General features: G+C 47.3%; 1 protein-coding gene across 1 annotated transcript in view; it reads left to right on the forward strand.

Moving 5' to 3' along the window:
* LOC138246906 (serine protease 33-like) overlaps positions 1–13,722 on the forward strand; it is a 1,038,083-nt gene that overhangs the window by 560,847 nt on the left and 463,514 nt on the right. The window contains exon 4 of the mRNA XM_069201652.1: positions 7,233–7,389. Within this exon, the coding sequence (XP_069057753.1) occupies positions 7,233–7,389 (157 nt within the window). The remainder of the gene's footprint in view (positions 1–7,232; positions 7,390–13,722) is intronic.

Here is a 13,722-nt window from a genome sequence, read left to right on the forward strand (position 1 = left end):
GACAGAGACCCTAAATAGCCAGAAAAGAGGGTTTGGCTACCTAGGAGAGAGGATAGGCTACTAACACCTGAAGGAGCCTATCAGAAGGAGTCTCTGACGTCACCTGGTGGCACTGGCCACTCAGAGCAGTCCAGTGTGCCAGCAGCACCTCTGTTTCCAAGATGGCAGAGGTCTGGAGCACACTGGAGGAGCTCTGGACACCTCCCAGGGGAGGTGCAGGTCAGGGGAGGGGTCACTCCCCTTTCCTTTGTCCAGTTTCACGCCAGAGCAGGGCTAAGGGGTCCCCTGAACCGGTGTAGACTGGCTTATGCAGAATTGGGCACATCTGTGCCCAAGAAAGCATTTCCAGAGGCTGGGGGAGGCTACTCCTCCCCTGCCTTCACACCATTTTCCAAAGGGAGAGGGTGTAACACCCTCTCTCATAGGAAGTTCTTTGTTCTGCCATCCTGGACCAGGCCTTGCTGGACCCCAGGAGGGCAGATGCCTGTCTGAGGGGTTGGCAGCAGCAGCAGCTGCAGTGAAACCCCAGGAAAGGTAGTTTGGCAGTACCAGGGTCTGTGCTACAGACCACTGGGATCATGGGATTGTGCCAACTATGCCAGGATGGCATAGAGGGGGCAATTCCATGATCATAGACATGTTACATGGCCATATTCGGAGTTACCATTGTGAAGCTACATATAGGTAGTGACCTATATGTAGTGCACACGTGTAATGGTGTCCCTGCACTCACAAAGTCCGGGGAATTGGCCCTGAACAATTTGGGGGCACCTTGGCTAGTGCCAGGGTGCCCTCACACTAAGTAACTTTGCACCTAACCTTTACCAGGTAAAGGTTAGACATATAGGTGACTTATAAGTTACTTAAGTGCAGTGTAAAATGGCTGTGAAATAACGTGGACGTTATTTCACTCAGGCTGCAGTGGCAGGCCTGTGTAAGAATTGTCAGAGCTCCCTATGGGTGGCAAAAGAAATGCTGCAGCCCATAGGGATCTCCTGGAACCCCAATACCCTGGGTACCTCAGTACGATATACTAGGGAATTATAAGGGTGTTCCAGTAAGCCAATGTAAATTGGTAAATTTGGTCACTAGCCTGTTAGTGACAATTTGGAAAAAAATGAGAGAGCATAACCACTGAGGTTCTGATTAGCAGAGCCTCAGTGAGACAGTTAGTCACTACACAGGTAACACATTCAGGCACACTTATGAGCACTGGGGCCCTGGTGAACAGGGTCCCAGTGACACATACAACTAAAACAACATATATACAGTGAAAAATGGGGGTAACATGCCAGGCAAGATGGTACTTTCCTACATGGTGGCTCAGAACTTTTCCTACAGTCCCCTCTGTCAGGGAATCAAAAAGAATGGAGGCTTAGCAGAAGAAAGTTTTCTCAGCAGGAAGCATGTCACCCAGGTTCCTCAATGCCAATTGCATGCTTGCATAATATACTCATGCTTTATGGGACAAGGCACAAATGGTGTTACCTCATGATCCACCTGACATGAAAGAACACTTTCAAGAGGTCAAAGCAGTTGGACAGAATGCTTTGCGGCACAACATGAAATCGGACTGGATAAAGTGGATTCAGTCGTTAGGGCAATAGGCCCCTCCATCTCAGTCAGATGGCATGTTTGATCTGTGTAATTCCAACTTCTTGTCTGATGTCCACGCCAATCTCATGGACCTCCCTTTCAACAGTGTGTGCCTATTTGGAGATAAGGCCGACTCTGCATTTAAAAGGTTTAAAGCATGTAAAGCCACTGCACATTCCTCATGCTTACAACCCCAGCTGACGAAGGACTACAGGACTTTTTGCCACTTTCAGGGCTTCGGTTGAGGATTCTCCTTCTGTCCCCACCATCACTCATTGTCACTCCTACAGTAATACCAGCAGCAAAACTGCTTGTCAAGTGATACAGAGGGTGCAGCAGGGCAAAAGGTTGAGGATCTACTCTGCAACCCTCATCCTGTTTCCCAGCAGCCCCAGGAGAGCAGGCCTAGTTCTCTTCCTCAACGCCAAGCGAGACTTGTGGGAGAAAGGGTATCCCATTAACTACCATCTGAAAAGCCATCACTTTGGACAAATGGGTCTTACTTATCGTAGAAAAGGGTTATGTGCTCTCCTTCCTTCAGCTTCTTCCTCCCTGTAGGAGGCTGGACTGGCTTGTAGTGAGTACCTAGGGGTACTTGCACCTTGCACCAGGCCCAGTTATCCCTTATTAGTGTATAGGGTGTCTAGCAGCATAGGCTGATAGATAATGGTAGCTTAGCAGAGCAGCTTAGGCTGAACTAGGAGACGAGTGAAGCTCCTACAGTACCACTTAGTGTCATATGCACAATATCATAAGAAAACACAATACACAGATATACTAAAAATAAAGGTACTTTATTTTTATGACAATATGCCAAAAGTATCTCAGTGAGTCCCCTCAGTATGAGGATAGCAAATATACACAAGATATATGTACACAATACCAAAATATGCAGTAATAGTATTAGAAAACAGTGCAAACAATGTATAGTTACAATAGGATGCAATGGAGACACATAGGGATAGGGGCAACACAAACCATATACTCCAAAAGTGGAATGCGAACCACGAATGGACCCCAAACCTATGTGACCTTGTAGAGGGTCGCTGGGACTATTAGAAAATAGTAAGGGTTAGAAAAATAGCCCACCCCAAGACCCTGAAAAGTGAGTTCAAAGTGCACTAAAGTTCCCCAAAGGACACAGAAGTCGTGATAGGGGAATTCTGCAGGAAAGACACAAACCAACAATGCAACAACAATGGATTTCCAGTCGAGCGTACCTGTGGAACAAGGGGACCAAGTCCAAAAGTCACAAGCAAGTCGGAGATGGGCAGATGCCCAGGAAATGCCAGCTGTGGGTGCAAGGAAGCTGCCACCGGATGGAAGAAGCTTGGAGTTCTGCAAGAAAGAAGAGGACTAGGAACTTCTTCTTTGGAGGATGGATGTCCCATGCCACGATGAAGCTTGCAAAGGTGTTCCCACGCAGAAAGACCGCAAACAATCCTTGCTAGCTGCAAGGGTTGCAGTAGAGGTTTTTGGGTGCTGCTGTGGTCCAGGAGGGACCAGGATATCGCCACTTGGAGGAGGAGACAGAGAGGGCGCCCAGCAACTCAAGGAGCCCTCACAGAAGCAGGGAGCACCCACATAAATACCTGAATAGGCACTTGGAAGGAAAGTGAACTGGAGTCCATGCGAAGTCACAAAAGGGAGTCCCACGACGCCGGAGGACAACTCAGAAGGTTGTGCACTGCAGGATAGAGTGTCGGGGACCCAGGCTTGGCTGTGCACGAAGGAAATCCTGGAAGAGTGCACAGGAGCCGCAGCAGCTGCAAATCACGCGGTACCCAGCAATGCAGTCTAGCGTGGGGAGGCAAGGACTTACCTCCACCAAACTTGGACTGAAGAGTCACTGGACTGTGGGAGTCACTTGGACAGAGTTGCTAAGTTCCAGGGACCACGCTCGTCAGGCTGAGAGGAGACCCAGTGGACCAGTGATGCAGTCTTTTGGTGCCTGCGTTAGCAGGGGCAAGATTCTGTCGACCCACTGGAGATTTCTTTAGAGCTCCTGGTGCAGGGAGGAGACAGGCTACCTCCAGAGCATGCACCACCTGGAAACAGTCGAGAAAGCCGGCAGGATGAAGCGATACAAGGTTGCTAGTAGTCGTCTTGCTACTTTGTTGCGGTTTTGCAGGTGTCCTGAGCAGTCAGCGGTCGATCCTTTGGTAGATGGGGAGTGTCGTCACGCACCCTATAAGCACAGAGAAGTGCCAGTGCGCAGCCAGGCCCCTCAATCTTACTCGTGAGGAGTAAAACTCTGCTTTCCAGGCTGCACAGCTGCACGCAGTAAATTTACCTCCTAATACAATGCGATTATTTTTGGATGGTTACAATTTCGTCAACTCTTAATGCGCGGTCTTAAATCTATGACAGTGGATTTTGCCAACCGCGGGAAAGCTCTAAGTGAGCATCTGGGAGCTCCAGTCTGGAAATTCTGCTGTAGTTAATTTGACAGCAGTGAATCAATTCTATTGGTTCTATTACATTCCCTTTTGAATCATCCTTTTATATAGTGTACTGTAACTTCAACAGCGAGTTCCTGAGCAATCCTGATTTCAGGAGATAAGATTCCCATTGAAGGATGACACAGTTTTAAGAATTAAGAGAAGCTAGAGCGTGTGAACGTCAATTCACCAAAATGGTAGGAGTAGCAGACATCACACGCCCTTTGACCTTCAATTTCACACACGCACATATTTACACTCGCACATATACTCGCTCTCCCATAAAAACACACACGCAACATGCTTTTGCAAGCACTTTTCTTTTAACCTATCTCAGCTGCCAGGGAAGGCTATATTACAGCTGATTGTACTCCATTTTTATTACACTAACAGTGAATAATGAAACGTTAGTCACTGTTAGTGTAAAATTTGAAGGAAAAGAGAGTGGAGCCCCAACCCTACGTCCATAAGGCTGGGCTGCCACTGTGTTCCTGGCCCTGATTTTGCCATCTTTGAGGACAGCAGTCGCAACTGCGACCCCTAAATGTCATCCATGCTGGAAGGTGGGTCTTAAAGTGGTGTCACCTTGAAATTAAAAATGCGTACATGCTCCAAAAATGTTTTCTCTTTTTTCGGTTTATCATTTTTCTACTCTCAACAAGGTCGAAATTGTCACTGCTAGTGAAAGGTATCAGTGGATGGGCATATGTCCTAGAAGTCAGTGTTCAAACGTCTGATAACTATATATATATATATATATAAGCTCAAACAGATCCACAAAAGGAAGCGCGCTCTGCTCGTCAGTGCCGGCATCCGGGAAGGACCTATTCCCGTAAATCATTATACCAGTTTAACACTGAGGTTAAAAATGCCGCACTCACAGGATTGTGATGAATCCACTTTTATTTTCAATACCGAAACATCCCACCACCTAACACCTACTCGTTTCGACCTTCACGGTCTTGGTCATATATGTGTATGTTGTTTCTGTGCTTGGCATGTTCCATGTTCGTGGGTCATTGCATGGCTCCTGGGTGGGTTGTTATACTAGATATCTATGAATCCATGCTGTCATCTTATCACACTTATCTACCCACCATCATATGTCATGTCTCTATCAATCTATCCTGCATCCCCACTCTGACTCATCCCAAATCCATTATACTACTTTCATCTCCTAAATAACTCTGCCTATGCTCTTCCCTCTGCTTCCACATCTAACTCACAAAACCTCACTCTACTACCATGACCTCCCAAACAACCCTACTAAATTCGCCCTCATTTATCTCACCCTGCTACTATGATCTCCCTAACCCTTCCACAGACTCTTCCCTCCTCCATCACCCTTTACTCATCCCAAGCCGCTGGGATGAGTAAATGAGGGATATATTCCCAATTAACACTTCTGGATTTCTTTCCTCCTCCACCCCTCCATTACTCCTGTCAATCTAACTAACAAACTCTCATATCCATCGCTCAAATTAACTCATAATAATACTAAAACAGTACTCATATTTCCCGATACTAATCCATCACTAATTCTTGTTGGGTTCCGGATTAGCGTGCTACTCGGCGAAAATCGCTTCAACGCCTCGTCAGGGGTAGTAAGCGCTATATAAATACTATTACAATACAATACAATGTAAGGCAATGCAGTGACCTGCACTACGTTGCCTTACACTATATCTACAAGGCCATGAAAAGCCATGCAAAGTGGCTTTGCGTGGCCTTGTCGATATGGGTCTGTACTATGCACCACCAGTGCGTAACGAAAAATGACGCACTGGTGGTGCATGAGGCTTATAAATATGTCCCTTAGTACTGCCACAGCATCTTTGTTGCCATCCTTCGTTGAGTCGCTTTTCACTTGTAGAGAGCATTTTGATCCTTGACTGATCCTACACCCTTTGTCATTGGAGGATTGACAGCTGTTCTTGTGTGACACCTACTAGGTAATATTTGTTATTTAGAAGTCAATTTTCCTTTATTCTTTATAAATCAATAATACTGTTAGCAGTTCTTTCTGATGGGGGACTCCCAGCACAGGGAAATAAAGTGATTTGCCCTCAACCAAAGAACATAGTGAAATAAAAGAGCTGGTTATAGAATCTGGATGTCACATTTATAGCACCTTTCCTTACGTGATTGGCCCTGACTCATTCTGCACATAATAAGGCCCATATTTATGATAATTTTTTTAACGTGATCTAACGCCATCCATGCACCATATTTAAAAAAAGACACACAGTGGTGCCAAAGAATGGCTAGCACCTATAGAAAAGACGCTAGCTGGTGATGGATGGAGTTAGGGGAAATGGCGCTAGTGGGCAAAAAATGACGATAGGCTGTTTAGCGGCAAAATAGCTGCTGCTAGTCAGCTTAGTGTCATTTTTTTATGCACAAGCAGCTAAAAAATGACTCCTGTATAAGTTTGACAGGAGTCATTACCACAACCCCATTGCCCACCAGAGGGGACCAGTGTCCACAAGACAACCCCAACAGACCCAGTGCCAGCCAGGGGGCCTCATGTAAGGGTCTCCAAGTGGCACACAACACACATACACGTATACTTATCTGGGATGGGCTCCCCGTCCAGTTGTGTCCCTGTGGTGTGGGTGGTGGTGATGCTGGGGGACAGGGTGGGCATGTAATTGTCCATTCCATGATGTTTCACAATGGAAATGGGCCTACCAGCACTTTAAAGCCTGGTCTGACCAGGCGTTACATTTTTACACTAATCGGCCTTAGTGTCATTGCTTAGGTCCCCCTCCTAGGTGTGCGTCTTTTTAGCATCAGAAGGTAAACTTGGCTCTGGGGGGCTAGCGTCATTTTTAGGAAGGGAACGTCTACTTTGCATCTCATTGTCACAATGAGATGCAAGGTGGGTTGGCGCTTTCTAAAATTTGTGCCAACTCATATATTTTGATGCTAGATGGCTCTATCGTCAAAATATAAATATGGAGTTAAGTTAGCACCTCTTTAGCGTAAAAACAAGGATGCTAAGACTAGGCTAATTTTCCATAAATATGGTCTTAAGTCTTGTGCTATCCTGTGCAATCTAACCTGTTCCATAATAGGCTTTCTGAGCAGAAGTTTGTTTCACACAATAACCTCCAAACATTCTGTGGTTCACTGAATGTCTGCGCATGAAGCACCTATGTGTGTTTGTTAACCTCATCTTTTCTTGGTTTACAGTGTGTGGCAGGCAGCCATTCAGACGAACCCGCCAGGCTGGTGAAGCTCAGGCTGAAGAGTGGCCCTGGCAGGTCAGCCTACGCCTGTATGACATCCACAAGTGTGGGGGATCCTTGGTCTCAAGCCGTTGGGTGCTGACAGCCGCTCGCTGCTTTTCGTAAGTACAGGGCTATGGGTTTAGAATCCACATGGCCTTTGGTCCATGGACCACATACCACAAGGTTGGGGCTTGAAGAACCCATTTAAATTATAACTATGAAATTGAAATGATGCTTCACACGGTCAAACAGGATGCTGATCTTGGCAATGTCATAGCTTCGGTCTCTGCCTGTGGCAGTCAGGACCACCCTCCCTGCATCCCTTTTTACTTCAATCTCTGTGTCAGTCTCTTTCTGATGGATGCATTTTCCCACAGCTTCCTCACCTTATGAATATCCTGCAGGTACCAGACTGGATACAGAAACATTTTCCCCAGCAGTAGTTGTGGCACCATTTTGCTTCTGCCTGAATCCATCCCCCTTTTATGTGGTGACATCTGAGTATATAAAGTTCCAACCAGCACACTGGCATCATCTTTACTTGTCCCTTACCTCATTGACATGGATCCTCTTTTCCGAGTACTTCACTCATGATATTCCTCATATTTTCAATAGAGACTACTCCAAATAACTCCTCCAAATATTTCAGAGTCAATATCTTATTGCAGATGCTGCAAGAAGAGGTCCTTGTCAAACCCACACAATATCTGTCACAGCTCCAAGTATGACCTACAACTGTGGTTCATTAATATGTCTGAAGGCTGCTGGGGAGCACACTGTGAGCCTAATTTTGCCCAAGGCATTGTAGGGACACACCAAAATATTCCCCTTCCCTTTCAAGCAAGTCTGAGACAGGAAAAAGCTCTCCCAAAAGATCTTACCACAAAAAGCACGATAGAAAGGAGAAGCCCACTTCTTTCTTGAGGAAATCGTCTCACACTCGAGCCCATTCAAAATGCAGACAGAGGCCACATTTTTGGAATTGATTCTGAAGTTGAAAAACATAAAGCCTGCATAGTCTGACCTTTCACAGGCCAAGACTTTCTAGCTGGCTGGGCTGGCTACCATGATATATCAGGAGAGCTCGGGTAGCCTCTGCTCCCACCCCCCCAGGGCAATCTTGATCTTGTAGTTTTGATCCTTCTGACAGGTCCGACCCTGATAACTCTGATGCCATGCCTCTTTTTGGCTGCACTACTTATAAGACATAGGCCTGCCAAGCTGCCAAACCTGTTCAGGCTGTCTGTGAGACGCCCTTCTTGGGCCCAGCAGTACGCAGTAAAGGTGCTAGATGATAATGGCCTAATTCATGTGATCCAAAATGTTTGTCTTCACACCACTCTCTGGAGGGCTCTGCAAAACTTAATCGTAATGCCTTTTTGATGGCTCATCTAGACAGGACTCCCTGGGACAAAAAGTCTTTGATTCTAGTATCCTTGCCCTTCACACGGCAACTGCCATTCCTTTTGGATGGGTGTGTACAATATTTGTGAGAACTGGCTAAACTGACCATGATCAGCGTATCTGACAACATGAAGAAGCCCTTCTCTAGTTTAGTCATTTATGGTTTGGATTCTTCCATACTGATCCTCAAATGTGGCTGGGACACCATGGCCAGATCCAGGGGCACTGCTGGCCATGGGCTGCATTGCCAAAATTATATAAGTTCCACTGGCTTCTTTGAAGATGTCCAAATTAATGGTATGGACACAACCTTTGATGGTGAATGGTGGTCAGAGAGAAGGCCAGCTCCTCTTTATAACGCTTCATGCCAGTGCCATGGTACACTTGCTGGGTGTAGCTTCTTTGGTGAAGCAGTTCCAGCTACAGTACTGAAAGTTTCAGGATTACTCATGGGCTCAAATGTCCCTTCAGCCTTCATAACCAGTCCACATGATCTGACAAAAACATCCCTCCTTTTGAATCAGGGGTGAATTCAGAGGACACCATTACCGGCAGCACCAGTCTCTACCATCCGCTTCCACTGGCTCCAGTACTTCAAAAATTCCCAGAAGAGACCTCCCCGGCTCAGACCCCTTTAACCACCAACTTCTGGTGTGGATCAATTTATCCACCAATTAGGAGACAGTCATGGCGGCTCATCCAGCCAAATCCACAGGGGGTACACCTTACTTTTTCTTTCATCCACTCCAGACCATTCTCCTCTGACACACAGCTTGAATTCTGAAGTGGTAGTTCTTGACCTGTTAAACAATGGTGCCATTGAGGTGGTTCACTTGGGCAAGAGTGGCACAAGCTTTCCCTGCCTTTTCTTGGTTTCCCAGAAGGACAATGGTATAAGGACCATCCTGATCCTTCACCTCTAGTACCCAGGTCTTGCTAGCCTTTAGTGAGGGGGTTTGGTTGGTGTTGCTGGACCACCAGGATGCCTATTTTCATCTGTCAATTCTACCCACCCATAAGCCCTACCTGAGGTTCACTGCTGGGTCTTAGCACTCCTAGTTCATGCTATTGCTATTTGCAATGACAACGCTCCATGAGTATTCCCAAAGGTGGTTACCATGATAGTGGCTTCACTGCAGAGGGCAGGAGTCCATCCATATCTTTACTTGGGTGCCAGGCTGTCAATGACAGGTTCTCCAGCATTGAATCTCAGCATCAGATGCTCATGGGGCAACATTACTGCATGGAGGCTTTAGCCTGCTTCAAAGCAGCACTTACACATAAACGTTTTGGAGCTGTGTTTTTCCATGAAGGCCTTTCTCCCATCTTTCTCAGTACCGCCACCACTGTCTAACACCACCAAAGGCAGTGTGCTGTCATATAATAGGGTAGGAGGCTGGATCAGTTTATGGCGTACACCTATGGCGTGGCACCCTATACTGAGTCCAGGCGACCCTCAGTGATAGTAAATAGGTGTCCAGATAGCAGAAGCTCTCCATGGGTAGCTGACGCAAGCAGCTAAAGCTTATCCAGGAGGAATGTAAAGCCCTTGCAATACCACAGTAATCAGAAACTAACTCACTCACAAGAAATAACCACACAAGTGTTGCAAAAATAAAGGTTACTTTATAACAGCACTACTACTAAACTGACATTGGTATATCTCCCTTTGGAGATATCACACAATATATACACAGTATAACCATCAGAAATAGCATAAAAATACAAAAGGCTCTATAAGAGGGCCAAATCATATACTAAAACAAATAGAATGTGAAACAGTGACTCCAGCCAAGGTAAGTGTGGTAGTTAGCTAGGGGCAGTTAGGAATACCAGAGGTAAGTACAATAAGTGACCCCAGCGCCCAGGAGTAAGGTAGTTACCCACAAAGCTGTCCCCTAGACTAACACTGAGAGTAGTGGTTGGAGTTTGTGGAGTTCAGGACCCCAAACCAGTGGACCCCGAGGAAACCAACACGTAAGAGTAGAGAGTGCCTCCACACCAGGATGCCCAGAAGACAGGAGTACCTATACCAGGGACCCAGATGTAGAGGGAAGAAGGGGCTCTCTCTGAAGACTGTGGATGTCTCAGATCTGCAGTCACCACCCAGGGGCAGATTCTGGATGTGGAGGACCTGAAAGGAAGGGGGCAGAGTCCAGCACCCTTGAAGGTGCCCAGGTGGTGCAGGTGGCAATGCCGACCCTCCTGAAGGGGAAGTTCCAGCAAGTTGGTGGAGGGAGAAGTCCAGCTGCGGGGTCCAGGAGCTACAGAAGATCGTTGGAGTTGCCTGCGCGCTGTCCCTCATTGGTCACCGGTTTGCAGGAGTGTCAGTGACCATCCAGGTCACCAACAAGAACTGGCAAATGCAAACAGGCATTCCAGAACACTTTGCAAAGTTTTGGGGACCGGCAAGGTCCAGAAGACTCTACCCAGGAGAGGGAGTCAGAGCTGACCCTCACAGGGAGGTCAACAGAAGTCGAAGAGTGACCCACAGGTGATGAACACAGGCAGTGCAACAGTCATGGTGCACCGGGCTTTCAGACCAGCAGCAGGGGCAGGGGCCCACAGTCTCCCAAGTCTGTAAGAAGACAAGCAGGATCCAGAGGAGGCCACAGACTCACCACCTGTGAAGCTAAATCTTCAGATGTCCAAGGATAGAAGACCCCACCAACTGGTCAAAGTTATCTTGAGGTGCTTGCGGATGCAGAGGAGTGACTCCTTCACTCCAAGCGAAAGTCGTCATGCTTCCTGGTGCAAACAGAGTCCTTGTGACCCTGGAGGATGCACAGCCTTGGATGTTGCAGAATTCTTGCGGGATCCGTAGAAACAATGTTGCAATAGGAGCCTTCCCACCAGAAGCAGACTTGTTATGTTCCAACGAAGACCAGCAGCAGTTTCAGAGGCCATGAGCAGAAGATGTTTTGTGGAGAGGTCCTGGTAGAGTCTTGCTTGATGAATCTGAGGACCCACCCACGAGGGAGCCCTTAAGTAACCCTAAAATGGGGTTGGTCTCCCTCTGAAGTGACCCACCTATCAGAGGGGGTCAGGGACGTCATCTACCTGGCTTACCAGTGAGCTGATCCCTGGGGGGTCTGCACATCTTATTTCCAAGATGGCAATATCAAGTGGCCACCTGGCAGAGCTCCGTGCACTTCCCTAGGTGAGGAGCTGGACAGTGGGGTGTTCACTCCCCTATCCTTTGTGTAGTTTCACGCCAGAGCGGGAACCGGGGTTCCTGAACTTGTGAAAACCTGATGCAAGGGGGGGGCACCAAATGCGCCCTTCAAAGCAGTCTGGTGGCGCTCAGAGGCCACCTCACTCCAGCCCTTAGACACCTAGTACAAAGGGAGAGGTGGTCACACCTCTCCCTTCCAGGAAACCTTTTGTTCTGCTTCTCTGGCCTGAGCCTGGCTCACTAGGAGGAGGGCAGAGCAGTGTCTGGGGTCAGCAGTAGCTTGGGCTGCCAGCCAGACCCTGTAAGGCTGCACAAGCAGAACTGGGGGATCCTCTAAGGAACCCCATATTACATGGTATCATGCAACTAACCCTGGATCAAGTGTAGTTGCATGATACCAACATATTTGATACTAAACATGTCTAGGTTCGGAGAAGCCATTATGTAGTTAGACCACTCGTGTTGACCAGTCTCCATTACATGCCTTAAGATGGCTTTCCCGCACGTACAGAGTCCAGGAATTTGCACCCTTCATACTTAGAAACTTGCACCCTGACATTGGCCTGAAGGGCCTACCAGAGGAGTAACTTATAATGTCTAAAGGCAGTGGTCAGGTTTGGAAATGAAAGGGTTCATTCACTATTTCACACAGGCTGCAATGGGAGGCCTGCAGTCACAGTTTGCATGGGATCCCAGGAGTGGCATAATACATGCTGCAGCCCATTGGGGACCCCTGGTGTATCAATGCCCTGGGTACCTAGGTACCATGTGTAGGAGGCTGGCCTGGCTTATAGTGGGTACCTGATGGTACTTACACCTTGTACCAGGTCCAGTTATCCCTTATTAGTAGTGTTCTAGCAGCTTAGGCTGATAGAGGTAGCTATAGCAGAGCAGCTTTGGCTGAACTAGGAGACATGCAAAGCTCCTACTGTACCACTTATATCATATAACACTATATCATAAGAATCACAATACTCAGAGTTACTAAAAATAAAGGTAATTTATTTTAGTGACAATGTGCCAAAAATATATCAGGATATACTCCCTTAGGAGGTAAGTAAAATACACAAAATATATACACAAACCAAAATCAGGTAAGTAAACGGTGAGAAAAGTAGTGCAAACACTGTAGAATACAATAGGATGCAATTGGCCTAGGGGCATCACAAACCATATACTAAGAAAGTGAAATGCGAACCACTTAGGGGCCCAGGTCTAGTGTAGTGTGTAGAGGGTCACTGGGAGTGTAAGAAAACACTAAGGGTGTCCAAGATATCCCACCCAAGACCCTGAAAAGTAGAAGTAAAGTGACCCTACTTCCCCAGAAATACACTAAAGTCGTGATAGGAGATTCTGCAAAGACCACAACTGACTGCAAAGCACTGAAGACGGATTCCTGCACCTGAGGACCTGTAAAGGAAGGGGACCCAGTTCAAGAGTCACAAAAGTGTCCAGGGGGGGCAGGAGCCCACTAAACCCCGAATGAAAGTGCAAAATGGCTGCCTCTGGGTGGAAGAACCTGAAAATTCTGCAACAACGGAAGATGCCAGGAACTTCTCCTTTGCACAGAAGATGTCCCACGGTGTGCTGGAGGATGCAGAGTTGTTTTCACGCAAAAAGACCACAAACAAGCCTTGCTAGCTGCAAAGGTTGCTGATAAAGAAAAAGGGTGCTGCCCGGGCCCAGGAAGTAACAGGAGGTCACCACTTGGGAAAGGAGACAGAGGAGGTGCTCAGCAATACAGAGAGCCCATGCAGAAGCAGGTAGCACCCACAGAAGTACATAAACATGGGTTCAAGAAAACTGAGCATGCTAGTCATCTCAAGACTACAAAGGAGGGTCCCACGAAGCCGGTGGTCAACTCAGCGAGTTG

Source organism: Pleurodeles waltl, chromosome 7 (assembly GCF_031143425.1).
Source record: "Pleurodeles waltl isolate 20211129_DDA chromosome 7, aPleWal1.hap1.20221129, whole genome shotgun sequence".
Classification (NCBI taxonomy): domain Eukaryota; kingdom Metazoa; phylum Chordata; class Amphibia; order Caudata; family Salamandridae; genus Pleurodeles; species Pleurodeles waltl.